General features: G+C 44.5%; 1 protein-coding gene across 1 annotated transcript in view; it reads left to right on the plus strand.

Annotated features, from left to right (window-relative positions):
- Positions 1 to 19,314, plus strand: part of cab39 (calcium binding protein 39) — a 148,305-nt gene that overhangs the window by 61,308 nt on the left and 67,683 nt on the right. Inside the window, exon 2 of the mRNA XM_070883628.1 lies at positions 2,017 to 2,158. Within this exon, the coding sequence (XP_070739729.1) occupies positions 2,045 to 2,158 (114 nt within the window). The 5' untranslated portion in view covers positions 2,017 to 2,044. The remainder of the gene's footprint in view (positions 1 to 2,016; positions 2,159 to 19,314) is intronic.

Consider the following 19,314-nt stretch of genomic DNA (forward strand, 5'->3'; position numbering starts at 1 on the left):
CTGACAATGGAGCAGAGGAAGGTGGGGGAGGGCGAAAACCGCCAGAGTCGGAGGATGTCAGAGGGGATGTACGGCAGGAGAAGGTTGGGTGGGGTGAGAATTTTAGTCCGATCTGTTGAGCGATAGAGATACGAAATAGGTCACAGTGAGTGGGGTGGGGGGGCGGGTGTAGGCAAACAGGACTTGGTGTAAGACAGGATGTGGGTGGTGATAGTTTTACTGTGAAAGTTTCTGTTGCAGTGAGGCTAAACTTCATTTGAATTTGCAACTGTACCACTTTTCATCTCAGATTTTGTGTTTGGTTAACTTCCATAGATTTTAATGTAATTCAACCATGAAATAAATTTATAACCAAAAATTGTTGTCGTGTTGGATCTTTTTTTTTCTTTCATTCCTCCTCCTCAAATTCTATTATGGACCTAATTTACAATCAAGACTATGAGAAAATTAGCCACAATTCAGTCGTCAACCTTAATGTGAACTGGAAATTCAGCACAGTAATGAGGCATTTGTTTCCAATTGTCTCCCCATCTCCCTTGAAAGCAGTACGATTAGAGGGATAAGGTTGCTGGCAGTCATGGGTAACATTCCTAAATGGCTGTTCTTTATATTGGAACTTGAACAACGTCATTTGGGCATCACAGCCAATCAGATCATGTCCTCTTCTGATGGCTACATATCTGCATTTTTCAACAATGATCTCTGGATAATCAAGAATGGGAACCCATTTTTATATCTTCTCCTAACTTGGCGGCACTAAAGAAAATTCCATTGTCCCCAGTGCTGTTCCAGTTGAGATTGAACCTGTAATACTTTAGGTCTTAGTGTAATTCACTGTTGTCCAGTAGAAACCACCGATTAGTCACAGATGTGGCTGTGATGGCACTGTTGAGACACTTGCGCTCATTTTAGTTGAAAGTGCCTTGCATACACTCTCTCAATACAGGTAAAGTACTTATATTGGTGTATGTGTTTATTTCACAAACATCTCTCTCCATTCAGTAACCAAGGAAGTAAAGCACTCAATGAGAAAAAAACACGCGCACGTTCTGCATTTCATTAACCTTTTTTGTGTGTTTCTTGGTAAAATGTTTAAGTGCACCTACATACGTGGTGTGAATACAAGTATTGAGATCACATGCCCAGCAACCATGTCTATTACTCATTTTTTTATTCACTAATCAAAAATGCAATTAGCCCCAACTTGATTCCCAATTAGCCACATGTGGCTAACAATACTGGTGTGATTCTAGATGCTCCATTTATCCACTGAGTCAGCAGGACATTTGGACACTGTAATCCTACATTAATTTAAATGTAACACAAATGACACAATTCATTTTGTGTGTGCGTTTAAAGACTTTTAAAGTATCTATGTAAAAGGTTGAACTGTCCATCACACTTCAGATATCACAATTTGTGTGAAATATTAACCAATTGCACCTGAACAATTGGAAAAAGCAGAGGAAAAATCATTTTTTTAATGATATGGGCAGGTTGTTAAGGCAAGCCACAAAGCCATGCAGTTCCCAATGTAGAAAAACTTCCAAAAGCCACAACACTTACTCGCAATGGGACATGGTCTAAAGTATCTGAGCATTATCCTTAGAGAAAAGCCAGGTTAACAGCTGAACATTTATGCACTGATTGTGTAATTATCACATTAGGGGCATGGTTCTGGGATCTCTGGAAAGTGACCGAGGACCATTAAATATTTGTCGCTAGGCTGCTAAATGTTTTACTTTACATACCGTTACAATAAATTGGCTTGGCTTGTCCATATATCTTGCTGATCTGGAAATAGTGGGTATCAGAAATCATTTGCAATGTGTGCAATTCCACCCTCCCTTTTAAATAATTATATCTATGAATTGAATTGAATTAAATAGTTGGATAATTCCTATTTTAAAAGTAAAGGAAGTTAAAATTCCTGGAAAATTTTAGCATGCTTAGTATTTTATCTGGTATTGAAATGTCTTAACATTTTCTAAAATCACTTTGTTCTGACATTTACAGGTGGAATAGTCTGGTTCACTTGGCAACAATGCCATTTCCATTTGGCAAGTCCCATAAGTCTCCAGCAGACATCGTGAAAAATCTGAAGGACAGCATGGCAGTATTAGAAAAACAAGATATCTCTGACAAAAAGGCAGAAAAGGTACAGTGCCATAAACATGTGAAATGGCTTCATAATCTTTGTAATCCAGTACGGAATGCGAATTTCAATAACTCTTACCCGCTTGTTTCAGTTATCGTGCTTTCTATAGCACTGCAAATGTACATAACTTTCTGTTGAGCTTCTAAGGTAGAAACTTCTTAGTTATAAAGGCTATTTGGTATTAAAATAATGAAAGCCATGCTCAATTTAATGCTTTATTAACTACAGTTTATTTCACTGAAAATTCAGTCCAGTGATTTGTTCATTTGATACATGCCTGTTTTGTGAGCTGCAGCAAAATATAGAAGTTATGATCTAAACAGTTGCATTACATTTTGTACAATTAAGGATCTTGCTATAATTATTACACGAGTCTAATCACAATGAATAGGATTCTAGTGCAGTGGCCAAGTTCTTGTAACTGTTTAGGACATTAGTCAATGTGCACCAAATCTATACACAAAGATCTTTAGTGAACTGTCAGTCATTTTGAACACAATAACCTATTGTTCTGTAGGGAAGGAAATCTGCAGTTCTTACCTGGTCTGGCCTACATGTGACTCCAGACCCACAGCAATGTGGTTGATTCGTGATTTGTAACCCATTCCGTTGTTTAAAACCCCTACAAAAAAACGTACAATAAGAATAAAACTGGACGGCTCACCTGGCATCGACCTAGGCATCGGATTCGGACACTGCAAAAGCGCACCCAGCCCAGTCGACTCTGCAAAAACCTCCTCCCTAACATCTGAGGACTTGTGCCAAAATTGGGAGAGCTGTCTCTCAAACTAGTCAAGCAACAGCCTGATGTTGTCATACTCATAATCATAACTTTCAGCCAATGCCCCACCAGAGGTATACAATTGGGAGGGAGTGGCACTGGGAGTCTTCAGCATTGACTCCCGACTCCATGATGGTTATTGGCATCAGGTCAAACATAGACAAGTAAACTTCATGCTGATTATCACCTACCATCCTCCTCGGTTAATAAATTAGTATTGTTCCATGTTGAACACCACTTGGAAGATGCACTGAGTAGCAAGGGCACAGAATGTACTCCTGGGTGGGGAACTTTAATGTCCCTCACGCAAGCGTGGCTAGCTAGCACCGCGACTGACTGAGCTGGTTGAGTCTTGAAAGACATGGGCTTGCTATGTGAGAGAACCAACATGAGGGAAGAATCTACTTGATCTTGTAGGTTAGACCACACTTCGAGTACTGCGTACAATTCTGGTCGCCATATTATAAAAAGGATATAGAGGTTGCAGAGAAGATTTATAAGGATGGTACCAGAGATGCGAGGATATACATATCTGGAAAAGATGAACAGGCTGGGTCACTTTTCTTTTCTCTGCGGGGGGGGCGGGGGTGAAGAAAAAAGACTCTGGTGATGTAATAGAGGTCTTTAAAGTTATGGAAGGTTTTGATAGTGGATACAGAAAATGTTTCCACTTATGGGGAAGAACATAACTGGGGGCCATCAATAATCACCAAGAAATCCAAGGGAATTTTTCCCAAAAAGTGGTGAGAATGTGGAACTCGCTACCATAGGGAGTGGTTGAAGCGAATAGTATAGATGAATTTAAGGGGAGGCTAGACAAGCGTATGAGGGAGAAGGGAATAGAGGGTTATGCTGATAGATTTGGAGGAGGCTCGAGTGGAGCATAAACGCCGGCATGAACCGATTGGGCCGAATGGCCTGTTTCTGTGCCGTATATCCGATGTAAATGACCGTGTTAGTAGCAGTGACCACAGCACAGTCCTTGTGGAGACGAAGGCATGTCTTCACACTGAGGACACCCGCCATTGTGTTCATAGCACCACCATCATGCTAAATAGGTTAGATTCAGAACAAATCTAGCAGCACAAAAGTGGGCATCCAGGAGATACTGTGGGCCATCAGCAACAGCAGAATTATATTCCACCACAATCTCTAACCTCATGGCCTGCCATATCCCTCACTCTACCATTAAACGAGGTGACCAACTCTGGTTCAATGAGAAAAGCAGAAGAGCATGCCAGGAGCAGCACCAGGTCTATCTGAAAATGAGGTGGCAACCTGGTGAAGCTGTAACACAGGACTTGCATGCATGCTAAACAGCGGAAACAGCATGCTATAAACAGAACTAAACGATCCCACAGCCATCAGATCAAAGCTCTGCAGTCCTGTCACATCCAGTTGTGAATGGTGGTCGACAATTAAACAGTTAACGGGAGGAGGAGGTCCATCAACATCCCCATCCTCAATGATGGCGGAGCCCAGCACGCAAGTACAAAAGTCCAAGCTAAAGCATTTGCAACCACTTTCAGCCAGAAGTGTCAAATGGGTGATCCATCTCGCCCTTCCCTTGACTTACCCACCATCATAGAAGCCAGTCTTCAGCCAGTTCGATTGACTCCATGTGATATCAAGAAACGGCTGGGCACACTGGATAGAGCAAAGGCTATGGGCCCCGACAACATCGCGACTATAGTGTTGAAGACTTGTGCTTCAGAACCAGCCATGCATCTAGCCAAGCAGTTCCAGTACAGCTAAAACACTGGCACCTACCTGACAGTGGAAAATTGCCCAGGTGTGTTCTGTCCACAAAAAGCAGGACAAATTTTATTACCGCCCCATCACCCTATTCTGCTATTGATCATTAGAAAAGTGATGGAAAGCGTCATCGCCAATTGCCAATCACCAATAACCTGCTCACCGCTGCTTATTTTTGGTTCTGACAGGACCAGTCAGCTCCAGACCTCATGACCGCCTTAGTCCAAACATGGAATAAAGAGCTGAATTCCAGAGATGAGGTGAGAATGACTGCCCTTAACATCGAGGCAGCATTTGACCGAGTGTGGCACCAAGGAGGCCTAATAAAATTGAACTCTAAGGGGATTGAGGCAAAACTCTCCACTGGCTGAAGTCATACCTAGCACACAGGAAGATGATTGGCCTGAAATCACACAATCATCTTGGCTCCAGGACATCACTGCAGGAGTTCCTCAGGCCCTTGTCCTAGGCTCAACCATCTTCAATGACCTTGACTCCATCATAAGGTCAGAAATGGGGATGTTTGCTAATTATTGCACAGTTTACAGTTCTGTTCGCAACTCTGCAGATAATGAAGCAGTTTGTGCCTGCATGCAGCAAGACTTGGACAACATTCAAGCTTGGGCTGATAAGGGGTAAGTAACATTCACACCACAAATGCCAGACAATGACCATCTCCTTCACTAAAAAGTCTAACCACATTTCTGACATTCAATGGCATTACTATTGTCTAATCTCTCACCACCAACATCCTGGGAGGTAGGTGGGGGTGTCGTCATTGACCAGAAATGTAACTAGACCTGCCACATATACTGTGACTACAGTAGCAGGTCAGAGGCTGGGTATTCTGCAGTGAATTACTTGCATCCTAACTTCATCAGGGAGCAGGGCAACAAAGGAGAATGGGGCGACTACATTTGATGTCACAGGAAGGGAGGGAAGTGATTGGTGAGTTTTTCTTTCTCTTTTCTTCCTTTAAATTAGGGGCTGGGATTAATAACTCATAACTAAATGTAATTAAATACATTAGAGATGGCAGAACAGGCGATGTGTTTCTGCTGTTGCATGTGGGAGCTCGTTGACCCCATTGAAGTCTATCACAATCACATCTGCAGTTTGAGGAACTTCGGCTCCGGGTTGATGAGCTAGAGTCTGAGCTGCAGACAGTACGACACATCAGAGAGGGGGAGAGTTACCTGGACGCTGTATTCCAAGAGGCCGTCGTACCCCTTAGATTAATTAATTCCAATCTGGTCTGTGGTCAGGGACAGGAGGGTATGACTACAAGCGAGGCAGGTAAGAGGACCCAGGATGCAGTAATGGAGGAGCCTTGGCCCTTGCTCTTGTCCAACAGGTTCGAGGCTCTTAGTGTGTGGATGAGAGCAGGGTCTACAGGGAGGATGAGCAAAGTTACCACAGTACAGAGGGCCATTCAAGCAGGACCACTAAAAAGAAACGTTATAGTGGTAAGGGACAGTATCATTAGGGGGATAGATGCAGTTCTCTGCAGCCGAGTGTGAGATTTCCCAAAGGCTGTGTTGCCTGCCCGTTGCCAGGGTTAAGGACATCTCTTCAGGGCTGCAGAGGAACTTTGAGTGGGAGGGGGAAGATCCAGTTGTCATAGTTCACGTGGGTACCAATGACATAGATTGGACAAAGAAAGAGGTTCTGCTGAGGTTGTATGAGCAGCTAGGGGCCAAATTAAAAAGCAGAACCACAAAGGTGGTAATCTTTGGATTACTACCTGAGCCACGAGCAAATTTGCAGAGGGTAAATAAGATCAGAGTTAAACACATGGCTCAAAGACTGGTGTGGGAGAAACGGGTTTTGGTTTGTGGGACACTGGCATCAGTACTGAGGTAAGAGAGAGCTGTTCGGTTTGGATGGGCTCCACTTAAACCGTGCTGGGACTAGGGTCCTGGTGAATCAAATAACTAGGGGGTAGGATTCAGCTGAGCAAAAATTTAACAAGTCAAATAACAAAGAGAAGGCAATAGATCAGGGTAGCACTGGGGGAAGTAAAAAAACCAGAACGTGCCAGGAAGGGACAGAGTGTATAAACATAAAGGTGAATCAGAAAGTGGGGTCAAAGCAGGAAATAATAGTGAAAAAAAAACCAAATTTAAAAGCTCTATCTGAATGCATGTAGCAGTCGATGAGAGGCGGGAGCAGCGTCGGAGAGGCCTATAAAAGGCCCAGCGGGAGCTCGAGAGTCAGCGGCAGTTGGCGAGAGGTGGGAGCAGTGTCGGAGCAGCCTTTAAAAGGCCCAGCAGGAGCTCGAGAGTCAGCGGCAGTTGGCGAGAGGTGGGAGCAGCGTCGGAGCGGCCTATAAAAGGCCCAGCAGGAGCTCGAGAGGTGGGAGCAGTGTCGGAGCGGCCTATAAAAGGCCCAGCGGGAGCTCGAGAGTCAGCGGCAGTTGGTGAGAGGTGGGAGCAGCGTCGGAGCGGCCTATAAAAGGCCCAGCGGGAGCTCGAGAGGTGGGAGCAGTGTCGGAGCGGCCTATAAAAGGCCCAGCGGGAGCTCGAGAGTCAGCGGCAGTTGGCGAGAGGTGGGAGCAGCGTCGGAGCAGTCTATAAAAGGCCCAGCGGGAGCTCGAGAGTCAGCGGCAGTTGGCGAGAGGTGGGAGCAGCGTCGGAGCGGTCTATAAAAGGCGTACCAGTGCAGCTTCAGGGGGAGAGAAAGCAAAAAAGAAGTAAAAAGGAATCAAAAGGTGACGTCACAGCCCAATGGGATAAGTGATTGGCTGGTGATTGGTGAGTAGCTTTTCTTTTTATTTTCTTTTTATTTTTATATCAGTAAGTAAACTGTAACATTGTTATTACCAATTTAAGGGTATCTAAGGGTTACGGCATGGCAGGAGAGCTCGGTCACGTGATATGCTCCTCCTGTGCCATGTGGGAACTCAGGGACGCTTCCGGTGTCCCTAACGACTACGTGTGTAAGAAGTGTATCCGCCTCCATCTCCTGATGGACCGCGTTGCGGAATTGGAGCTGAGGGTGGATTCACTCTGGAGCATCCACGATGCTGAGAATGACATAAGTGACACGTGTAGTGAGTTGGTCTTACCGCATGAGAAGGATCCACAGCCAGCTAGGGAATGGAAGACCAGCAGGAAGAATAGTACAAAGAAGGTAGTGCAGGGGTCCCATCTGGTCATCCCCCTGCAAAACAGATACACTGTTTTGAGTGCTGTTGAGGGAGATGACTCATTAGGGGAGAGCAACAGCAGCCAAGTTCATGGCACCGTGGCTGGCTCTGTTCTACAGGAGGGCATAAAAAAGAATGGGAGAGCGATAGTGATAGGGGATTCAATCATAAGGGGAATAGATAGGCGTTTCTGCGGCCACAATCGAGACTCCAGGATGGTATGTTGCCTCCCTGGTGCAAGGGTCAAGGATGTCTCCGAGCGAGTGCAGGACATTCTGAAAAGGGAGGGAGAACAGCCAGTTGTCGTGGTGCACATTGGTACCAACGACATAGGTTTAAAAAAAGGGATAAGGTCCTACGAGACGAATTTAAGGAGCTAGGAGTTAAATTAAAAAGTAGGACCTCAAAAGTAGTAATCTCGGGATTGCTACCAGTGCCACGTGCTAGTCAGAGTAGGAATCGCAGGATAGCACAGGTGAATACGTGGCTTGAGCAGTGGTGCAGCAGGGAGGGATTCAAATTCGTGGGGCATTGGAACAGGTTCTGGGGGAGGTGGGACCAGTACAAACTGGACGGTCTGCACTTGGGCAGGAACGGAACCAATGTCCTAGGGGGGAGTGTTTGCTAGTGCTGTTGGTGAGGAGTTAAACTAATATGGCAGGGGGATGGGAACCAATACAGGGAGACAGAGGGAAACAAAAAAGAGGCAAAAACAAAAGACAGAAAAGAGATGAGTAAAAGTGGAGGGCAGAGAAACCAAAGGCAAGTAACAAAAATGGCCACTGAATATAAAAGGGCTGCAGGAGGGGTTAAAAACTAAAAATCATGGTTTAAAAACTAAGATGAAAACACTCTACCTAAATGCACGCAGCATTCGAAATAAAGTAAATGAGTTGACGGCACAAATCATTACAAATGGGTATGATTTGGTGGCCATTTCAGAGACATGGTTGCAAGGTGGCCAGGACTGGGAATTAAAAGTACAGGGGTATCTGACGATTCGGAAAGATAGACAAGAAGGGAAGGGAGGTGGGGTAGCTCTGTTAATAAGGGATGATATCAGGGCAGTTGTGAGGGATGATATTGGCTCCAATGAACAAAATGTTGAATCATTGTGGGTGGAGATTAGAGATAGTAAGGGGAAAAAGTCACTGGTCGGCGTAGTTTATAGGCCCCCAAATAATAACTTCATGGTGGGGCGGGCAATAATCAAGGGAATAATGGAGGCATGTGAAAAAGGAACGGCAGTAGTTATGGGGAATTTTAACCTACATATCGATTGGTCAAATCAAATCGCACGGGGTAGCCTGGAGGAGGAATTCATAGAATGCATACGGGATTGTTTCTTAGAACAGTATGTAACAGAGCCTACAAGGGAGCAAGCCATTTTGGATCTGGTCCTGTGCAACGAGACAGGAAAAATAAACGATCTCCTCGTAAAAGATCCTCTCAGAATGAGTGATCACAATATGGTTGAATTTGTAATACAGATTGAGGATGAGGAAGTTCTGTCAGAAACAAGCGTACTATGCTTAAACAAAGGGGATTACAGTGGGATGAGGGCAGAGTTGGCTAAAGTAGACTGGAAACAAGGACTAAACGGTGGCACAATTGAGGAACAGTGGAGGACTTTTAAGGAGCTCTTTCATAAAGCGCAACAAAAATATATTCCAGTGAAAAAGAAGGGCGGCAAGAGAAGAGATAACCAGCTGTGGATAACCAATGAAATAAAGGAAAGTATCAAATCAAAGACCAATGCGTATAAGGTGGCCAAGGTTAGTGGGAAACTAGAGGATTGGGAAGATTTTAAGCAACAGCAAAGAATGATTAAAAAAGCAATAAAGAAAGGGAAGATAGATTACGAAGGTAAACTTGCGCAAAACATAAAAACAGATCGTAAAAGCTTTTACAGATATATAAAACGCAAAAGAGTGACTAAAGTAAATGTTGGTCCCTTAGAAGATGAAAAGGGGGATTTAATAATGGGAAATGTGGAAATGGCTGAGACCATAAACAATTATTTTGCTTCCGTCTTCACAGTGGAAGACACAAAAACTATGCCAAAAATTGCTGGTCATAGGAATGTGGGAAGGGAGGACCTTGAGATGATCACTATCACAAGGGAGGTAGTGCTGGACAGACTAATGGGACTGAAGGTAGACAAGTCCCCTGGTACTGATGAAATGCATCCCAGGGTATTAAAAGGGATGGCGGAAGTTATAGCAGATGCATTTGTTATAATCTACCAAAATTCTCTGGACTCTGGGGAGGTACCAGCGGATTGGAGAGCAGCTAATGTAACGCCTCTGTTTAAAAAAAAAAGGGGGGCAGGCAAAAGGCAGGTAACTATAGGCCGGTTAGTTTAACATCTGTAATGGGGAAAATGCTTGAAACTATCATTGAGGAAGAAATAGCGGGACATCTGGATAGGAATAGTGCAATCAAGCAGACGCAGCATGGATTCATGAAAGGGAAATCATGTTTAACTAACTTACTGGAATTCTTTGAGGATATAACGAGCATGGTGGATAGAGGTGTACCGATGGATGTGGTGTATTTAGATTTCCAAAAGGCATTCGATAAGGTGCCACACAAAAGTTTACTGCAGAAGATAAAGGTACGCGGAGTCAGAGGAAATGTATTGGCATGGATAGAGAATTGGCTGGCGAACAGAAAGCAGAGTCGGGATAAATGGATCCTTTTCCGGTTGGAAATCAGTGGTTAGTGGTGTGCCACAGGGATCAATACTGGGACCACAACTGTTTACAATATACATAGATGACCTAGAAGAGGGGACAGAGTGTAGTGCAACAAAATTTACAGATGACACTAAGATTAGTGGGAAAGCGGGTTGTGTAGAGGACTCAGAGAGGCTACAAGGAGATTTGGATTGGTTAAGCGAATGGGCTAAGGTTTGGCAGATGGAATACAATGTCGGAAAGTGTGAGGTCATCCACCTTGGGGGAAAAAAAACAGTAAAAGGGAATATTATTTGAATGGGGAGAAATTACAACATGCTGTGGTGCAGAGGGACCTGGGGGTCCTTGTGCATGAATCCCAAAAGGTTAGTTTGCAGGTGCAGCAGGTAATCAGGAAGGCAAATGGAATATTGGCCTTCATTGCGAAAGGGATGGAGTACAAAAGCAGGGAGGTGTTGCTGCAACTGTATAAGGTATTGGTAAGGCCGCCCCTGGAGTACTGCGTGTAGTTTTGGTCACCTTACTTAAGGAAGGATATACTAGCTTTGGAAGGGGTACAGAGACGATTCACTAGGCTGATTCGAGAAATGAGGGGGTTACCTTATGATGATAGATTGAGTAGACTGGGTCTTTACTCGTTGGAGTTCAGAAGGATGAGGGGTGATCTTATAGAAACATTTAAAATCATTTAAGGGATAGACAAGATAGAGGCAGAGAGGTTGTTTCCATTGGTGGGGGAGACTAGAACTAGGGGGCACAGCCTCAAAATACGGAGGAGCCAATTTAAAACCGAGTTGAGAAAGAATTTCTTCTCCCAGAGGGTTATGAATCTGTGGAATTCTCTGCCCAAGGAAGCAGTTGAGGCTGGCTCATTGAATGTTTTCAAGCCAAAGATAGATAGATTTTTAAGCAATAAGGGAATTAAGGGTTACGGGGAGAGGGCGGGTAATTGGAGCTGAGTCCACGACCAGATCAGCCATGATCTTATTGAATGGCGGAGCAGGCTCGAGGGGCTAGATGGCCTACTCCTGTTCCTAATTCTTACGTTCTTATTTGTAACAAAATAGATGAATTGATGCACAAATAGATACAAATGAGTATGATCTGATAGCCATTACACAGACATGGTTGCAAGGTGACCAGGACTGGGAACTAAATATTCAGGGGTATTTGGCAGGTCAGACAGAAAGGAAAAGGAGGTGGGGTAGCACTGCAAATAAAGGATGGGATAGGTGCGTTATCGAGAGAAGATATTGGCTCACAGGATCAAGATGATGAATCAGTTTAGGTGGAAATAACGAATAATAACGAGAGAAAGTCGCTGGTGGGCGTAGTCTATAGCCCCCTAACAGTAACTACGCTGTTGTGTGGAGCATAAATCAAGAAATAATGGAGGCTTGTAATAAAGAAACGCCAATAATCATGGGCGATTTTAACCTTCATATTGATTGGACAAAGCAAATTGGCCAGTGCAGCCTTGAGGAAGAGTTCATAGTGTATCTGGGATCGTTTCCTTGAACGAGCAGAACCAACCAGGGAGCAGGCTATCTTGGATCTGTTAGTGTGTAATGAGACAGGATCAATAAATGATCTTGTAGTAAAGGATCTTCTAGGAATGAGTGACCATAACATGGTTGAATTTCAAATTCAGCTGGAGGATGAGAAAGTTGGTTCTCAAATCAGGGTCCTAACATAGAAACATAGAAAACGGGTGCAGGAGTAGGCCATTCGGCCCTTCGAGCCTGCACCACCATTGAATAAGATCGTGGCTGATCATTCCCTCAGTACCCCTTTCCTGCTTTCTCTCCATACCCGTAAGGGCCATATGCAACTCCCTCTTGAATATATCCAATGAACTGGCATCAACAACTCTGCAGCAGGGAATTCCACAGGTTAACAATTCTGAGTGAAGAAGTTTCACCTCATCAGTCCTAAATGGCCTACCCCTTATCCTAAGACTGTGTCCCCTGGTTCTGGACTTCCCCAACATCGGGAGCATTCTACTCGCATCTAACCTGTCCCGTCCCATCAGAATCTTATGTTTCTATGAGATCCCCTCTCATCTTTCTAAACTCCAATGTATAAAGGCCCAGTTGATCCAGTCTCCCCTCATGTCAGTCCAGCCATCCCGGGAATCAATCTGGTAAACCTTTGCTGCACTCCCTCAATTGCAAGAACGTCCTTCCTCAGATTAGGAGATCAAAACGGAACACACTATTCCAGATGAGGCCTCACCAAGGCCCTGTACAACTGCTCCTATACTCCAATCCCTTAGCTATGAAGGCCAACATACCATTTGCCGCCTTCACCGTCTCTTGTACCTGTATGCCAACTGACTGATGAACCATGACACCCGGGTCGCATTGCACCTCCCGTTTTTCTAGTCTGCCGCCATTCAGATAATCTGTCTTTGCGTTTTTGCCCCCAAAGTGGATAACCTCACATTTATCCACATTATACTGCATCTGCCCACGCACCTGGTTTGACAAAGAACATTCCAGAAGTTTACAGAGAATTTTAGAAGTATGCTGTACAATACATAGCCATGATCCTCACTTTGAGGATTCTGATCAACTCAATTGAGCTTTCACTTAACCTGTCCAAGTCACCCTGCAGCGTCCTAGCGTCCCCCTCTCAGCTCACACCGCCACCCAGCTTAGTGTCATCTGCAAACTTAGAGATATTACACTCCATTCCTTCATCCAAATCATTGATATATATTGTAAAGAGCTGGGGTCCCAGCACTGAGCCCTGCGGCACCCCACTAGTCACTGCCTGCCATTCTGAAAAGGACCCATTTATCCCGACTCTGCTTCCTGTCTGCAAACCAGTTCTCTATCCACGGAAGTAAATTACCTCCAATACCAGGTGCTTTGATTTTACACACCAATCTCTTGTGTGGGACCTTGTCAAAAGCCTTTTGAAAGTCCAAATACACCACATCCACTGGTTCTCCCATGTCCACTCCACAAATTACATCCTCAAAAAATTCCAGAAGATTTGTCGAGCATAATTTCCCCATCATAAATCCATGCTGACTTGGACCGATCCTGTCACTGCTTTCCAAATGCGCTGCTATTTCATCCTTAATAATTGATTCCAACATTTTCCCCACGACTGATGTCAGGTGAACCGGTCTATAATTACCTGCTTTCTCTCCCTCCCTTTTTAAAAAATGGTGTTACATTAGCTACCCTCCAGTCCATAGGAACTGATCCAGAATCAACGCACTGTTGGAAAATGATCACCAATGCATCCACTATTTCTAGGTCCACTTCCTTAAGTACTCTGCAGGCTATCAGGCCCTGGGGATTTATTGGCCTTCAATCCCATCCATTTCCCTAACATAAGGATATCCTTCAGTTCCTCCTTCTGACTAGACCCTCGGTCCCCTAGTACTTCCGGAAGGTGATTTGTGTCTTCCTTCGTGAAGACAGAACCAAAGTTTTTGATCAATTGGTCTGCCATTTCTTTGTTCCCCATTACCAATTCACCTGAATCCGATTGCAATGGACTATGTTTGTCTTCACTAATCTTTTTCTCTTCACTCATCTATAGAAGCTTTTGCAGTCAGTTTTTATGTTCCCGGCAAGCTTCTTCTTATACTCCATTTTCTACCTCTTAATTAAACCCTTTTTCCTCCTCTGCTGAATTCTAAATTTCTCCCATTCCTCAAATTTGTTGCTTTTTCTGATCAATTTATATGCCTCTTCCTTGGATTTAATACTATCCTTAATTTCCTTTGTTAGCCACAGTTGAGCCACCTTCCCTGTTTTATTTTTACTCCAGACAGGGATGTACAATTGCTGAAGTTCATCCATGTGATCTTTAAATGTTTGCAATTGCCTATCCACTGTCATAGAAACATAGAAAATAGGTGTAGGAGTAGGCCATTCAGCCCTTCTAGCCTGCACCGCCATTCAATGAGTTCATGGCTGAACATGAAACTTCAGTACCCCCTTCCTGCTTTCTCGCCATAACCCTTGATCCCCCGAGTAGTAAGGACTTCATCTAACTCCCTTTTGAATATATTTAGTGAATTGGCCTCAACTACTTTCTGTGGTAGAGAATTCCACAGGTTCACCACTCTCTGGGTGAAGAAGTTTCTCCTCATCTCGGTCCTAAATGGCTTACCCCTTATCCTCAGACTGTGACCCCTGGTTCTGGACTTCCCCAACATTGGGAACATTCTTTCTGCATCTAACCTGTCTAAACCCGTTAGAATTTTAAACGTTTCTATGAGATCCCCTCTCATTCTTCTGAACTCCAGTGAATACAAGCCCAGTTGATCCAATCTTTCTTGATAGGTCAGTCCCGCCATCCCGGGAATCAGTCTGGTGAACCTTCGCTGCACTCCCTCAATAGCAAGAATGTCCTTCCTCAAGTTAGGAGACCAAAACTGTACACAATACTCCAGGTGTGGCCTCACCAAGGCCCTGTACAACTGTAGCAACACCTCCCTGCCCCTGTATTCAAATCCCCTCGCTATGAAGGCCAACATGCCATTTGCTTTCTTAACCGCCTGCTGTACCTGCATGCCAACCTTCAATGACTGATGTACCATGACACCCAGGTCTCTTTGCACCTTCCCTTTTCCTAATCTGTCACCATTCAGATAATAGTCTGTCTCTCTGTTTTTACCACCAAAGTGGATAACCTCACATTTATCCACATTATACTTCATCTGCCATGCATTTGCCCACTCACCTAACCTATCCAAGTCACTCTGCAGCCTAATAGCATCCTCCTCGCAGCTCACACTGCCACCCAACTTAGTATCATCTGCAAATTTGGAGATACTGCATTTAATCCCCTCGTCTAAATCATTAATGTACAATGTAAACAGCTGGGGCCCCAGCACAGAACCTTGCGGCACTCCACTAGTCACTGCCTGCCATTCTGAAAAGTACCCGTTTACTCCTACTCTTTGCTTCCTGTCTGACAACCAGTTCTCAATCCACATCAGCACACTACCCCCAATCCCATGTGCTTTAACTTTGCACATTAATCTCTTGTGTGGGACCTTGTCGAAAGCCTTCTGAAAGTCCAAATATACCACATCAACTGGTTCTCCTTTGTCCACTTTACTGGAAACATCCTCAAAAAATTCCAGAAGATTTGTCAAGCATGATTTCCCTTTCACAAATCCATGCTGACTTGGACCTATCATGTCACCATTTTCCAGATGCACTGCTATGACATCCTTAATAATTGATTCCATCATTTTACCCACTACTGAGGTCAGGCTGACCGGTCTATAATTCCCTGTTTTCTCTCTCCCTCCTTTTTTAAAAAGTGGGGTTACATTGGCTACCCTCCACTCGATAGGAACTGATCCAGAGTCAATGGAATGTTGGAAAATGACTGTCAATGCAACCGCTATTTCCAAGGCCACCTCCTTAAGTACTCTAGGATGCAATCCATCAGGCCCTGGGGATTTATCGGCCTTCAATCCCATCAATTTCCCCAACACAATTTCCCGACTAATAAAGATTTCCCTCAGTTCCCCCTCCTTACTAGACCCTCTGACCCCTTTTATATCCGGAAGGTTGTTTGTATCCTCCTTAGTGAATACCGAACCAAAGTACTTGTTCAATTGGTCCGCCATTTCTTTGTTCCCTTTAAGTATCATTTGCCAGTCTATTCTAGCCAATTCACGCCTCAAACCATCGACGTTACCGTTCCTTAAGTTCAGGCCCCTAGTTTCTGAATTAACTGTGACACTCCATCTTAATAAAGAATTCTACCATGTTATGGTCACTCTTCCCCAAGGGGCCTCACGCAACAAGATTGCTAATTAGTCCTTTCTCATTACACATCGCCCAATCTAGGATGGTTAGCTCCCTCATTGGTTCCTCGACATAATTGGTATAGAAAACTATCCCTAATACACTCCAGGAAATCCTTCTCCGCAGCATTGCTACCAGTTTGGTTAACCCAATCAATATATAGATTAAAGTCACCCATGATGACTGCTGTACCTTTATTGCATGCATCCCTAATTTCTTGTTTGCTGTCCCCAACCTTACTACTACTGTTTTGTGGTCTGTACACAACTCCCACTAGCGTTTTCTGCCCCTTGGTATTCCGTAGCTCCACCCATACCGATTCTACATCATCTAAGCTAATGTCCTTTCTTACTATTGCATTAATTTCTTCTTTAACCAGCAATGCCAACCCGCCTCCTTTTCCTTTCTGTTTATCCTTCCTAAATGTTGAATACCCCCTGGATGTTGAGTTCCCAGCCTTGGTCACCCTGGAGCCATGTCTCCGTGATGCCAATTACATTATACCCGTTAATTGCAAACTGCGCAGTTAATTCGTCCATCTTATTCCGAATACTCCTCGCATTGACGCACAGAGCCTTCAGGCTTGTCTTTCGAACACACTTTGCCCCTTTTAGAATTTTGGTGTAATGTGGCCCTTTTTGCCTTGGGCTTCTCTGCCCTCCACTTTTACTTTTCTTCTTTCTTTCTTTTGCTTCTGCCCCCATTCTACTTCCCTCTGTCTCCCTGCATAGGTTCCCACCCCCCTGCCATATTAGTTTAACCTCTCCCAAACAGCACTAGCAAACACTTCCCCTAGGACATTGGTTCCGGTCCTGCCCAGGTGCAGACCGTCCGGTTTGTACTGGTCCCACCTCCCCCAGAACCGGTTCCAATGTCCCAGGAATTTGAATCCCTCCCTTGTGCACCAGTCCTCAAGCCACGTATTCATCTGAGCTATCCTGCGATTCCTACTCTGCCTTGCACGTGGCACTGGTAGCAATCCTGAGATTACTACTTTTGAGGTCCTACTTTTTAATTTAACTCCTAGCTCCCTAAATTCGTCTTGTAGGACCTCATCCTGTTTTTTTTACTTATATTATCGTTGGTACCTATATGCACCATGACAACTGGCTGTTCACCCTCCCTTTTCAGAATGCCCTGCACTCACTCCAAGACATCCTTGTCCCTTGCACCAGAGAGGCAACATACCATCCTGGAGTCACGGTTGCGGCCGCAGAAACATCTATCTATTCCCCTTACAATTGAATCCCCTATCGCTATAGCTCTCCCACTCTTTTCCCTGCCCTCCTGTGCAGCAGAGCCATCCACAGTGCCATGCACTTGGCTGCTGTTGCCCTCCCCTGATGAGTCATCCCCCTCAACAGTACCCAAAGCGGTGTATCTGTTTTGCAGGGGGATGACCACAGGGGACCCCTGCACTACTTTCCTTCCCCTGCTCTTCCTGTTGGTCATCCATTCCCTATCTGGCTGTGTACCCTTTACCTGCGGTAACATCAACCTCCTAAACATGCTATTCACGTCATTCTCAGCATAGTGGATGCTCCAGAATGAATCCACCTGCAGCTCCAGTGCCGCAATGCGGTCCGTCAGGAGCTACAGGCGGATTCACTTCCCGCACACGTAGTCAGGGACACCGGAAGCATCCTTGACTTCCCATATAGTACAGGAGGAGCATAACACGTGTCTGAGCTCTCCTGCCATGACTTAATCCTTAGATAAACTTAAATTGGCAGCAACAATGCTACAGGTTACTTACTGATAAAGAAAAAGAAAAACTACTTATCAATCACTTACCCCCTTTGCTGTCACGTCACCTTTCGATTTCTTTCTACTTCTTTTTGCCTCCCTGCTGCACCAGCTGGGCTCCTCGACATCCCGCTGGCCTCTTGTAGGCCTCACGAACTACCGCTCCGCCTCCCGACTCCCTGCTGGGCTCCTCGATGTCCCGCTGGCCTCTTGCTTAAATAAAGGAGACTGAAAAGTTATGGGGGCAGAGTTGGCTGAAATGGACTGGGAAACTAGATTTATGTATGGGGCGGTTGATGAGCAGTGGCTGACATTTAAGGAGATATTTCATAACTCGCAACAAAAATATATCCCAATGAGAAAGAAAGACTATAACAGAAGGGATAAACATCTGTGGCTAACTAACGAAATAAGGGACAGTATCAAATTGAAAACAAGGGCATCCAATGTGGCCAAGACTAGTGGGCGGCCAGAGGATTGGGAAACTTTTAAAAGCCAGCAAAGGACGACTAAAGAAATGATTGAGACAGAAAATATATTATGAAAGTAAACTAGCATGAAATATAAAAACAAGTAGTAAGCGTTTCTACAGGTACATAAAAAGGAAGAGTGGCTAAAGTACATGTTGGTCCCCAAGAAGATGAGACTGGGCAATTAATAATGGAAAACAGGGAAATGGCAGAGACGTTGAACAAATATTTTGTATCGGTCTTCACGATAGACACTAAAACATCCCAATAGTGGATAATCAAGGGGCTATAGGGAGGGAGGAACTTATGAATACTATCACTAATGAAGTAGTACTAGGTAAAATAATGGGATTAAAGGTGGATAAATCCCCTGGACCTGATGGCTTGCATCCTAGGGTCGTGGCAGGGATTGTGGATGCATTGGTTGTAATTTACCAAAATTCCCTGGATTCCTGGGCGGTCCCAGCGAATTGGAAAACCACAAATGTAATGCCCCTATTTTAAAAAAGGAGGCAGACAAAAAGCGGGAAACTATAGACAAGTTAGCCTAACATCTGTCGTTGGGAAAATGCTGGAGTCCATTGTTCAGGAAGCAGTGGTATGCTTGGGAAAGTATAATTCAATAAGCAGAGCCAGCATGGTTTTATGAAAGGGAAATCCTATTTGACAAATTTGGTGGAGTTCTTTGAGGATGTAACGACTAGGGGGAACCAGTGGATGTGGTGTATTTGGAGTTTCAGAAGGCATTCGATAAGATGCCACAAAAGG

The sequence above is a fragment of the Pristiophorus japonicus genome, chromosome 6, assembly GCF_044704955.1.
Source record: "Pristiophorus japonicus isolate sPriJap1 chromosome 6, sPriJap1.hap1, whole genome shotgun sequence".
In the NCBI taxonomy this organism is placed as follows: domain Eukaryota; kingdom Metazoa; phylum Chordata; class Chondrichthyes; family Pristiophoridae; genus Pristiophorus; species Pristiophorus japonicus.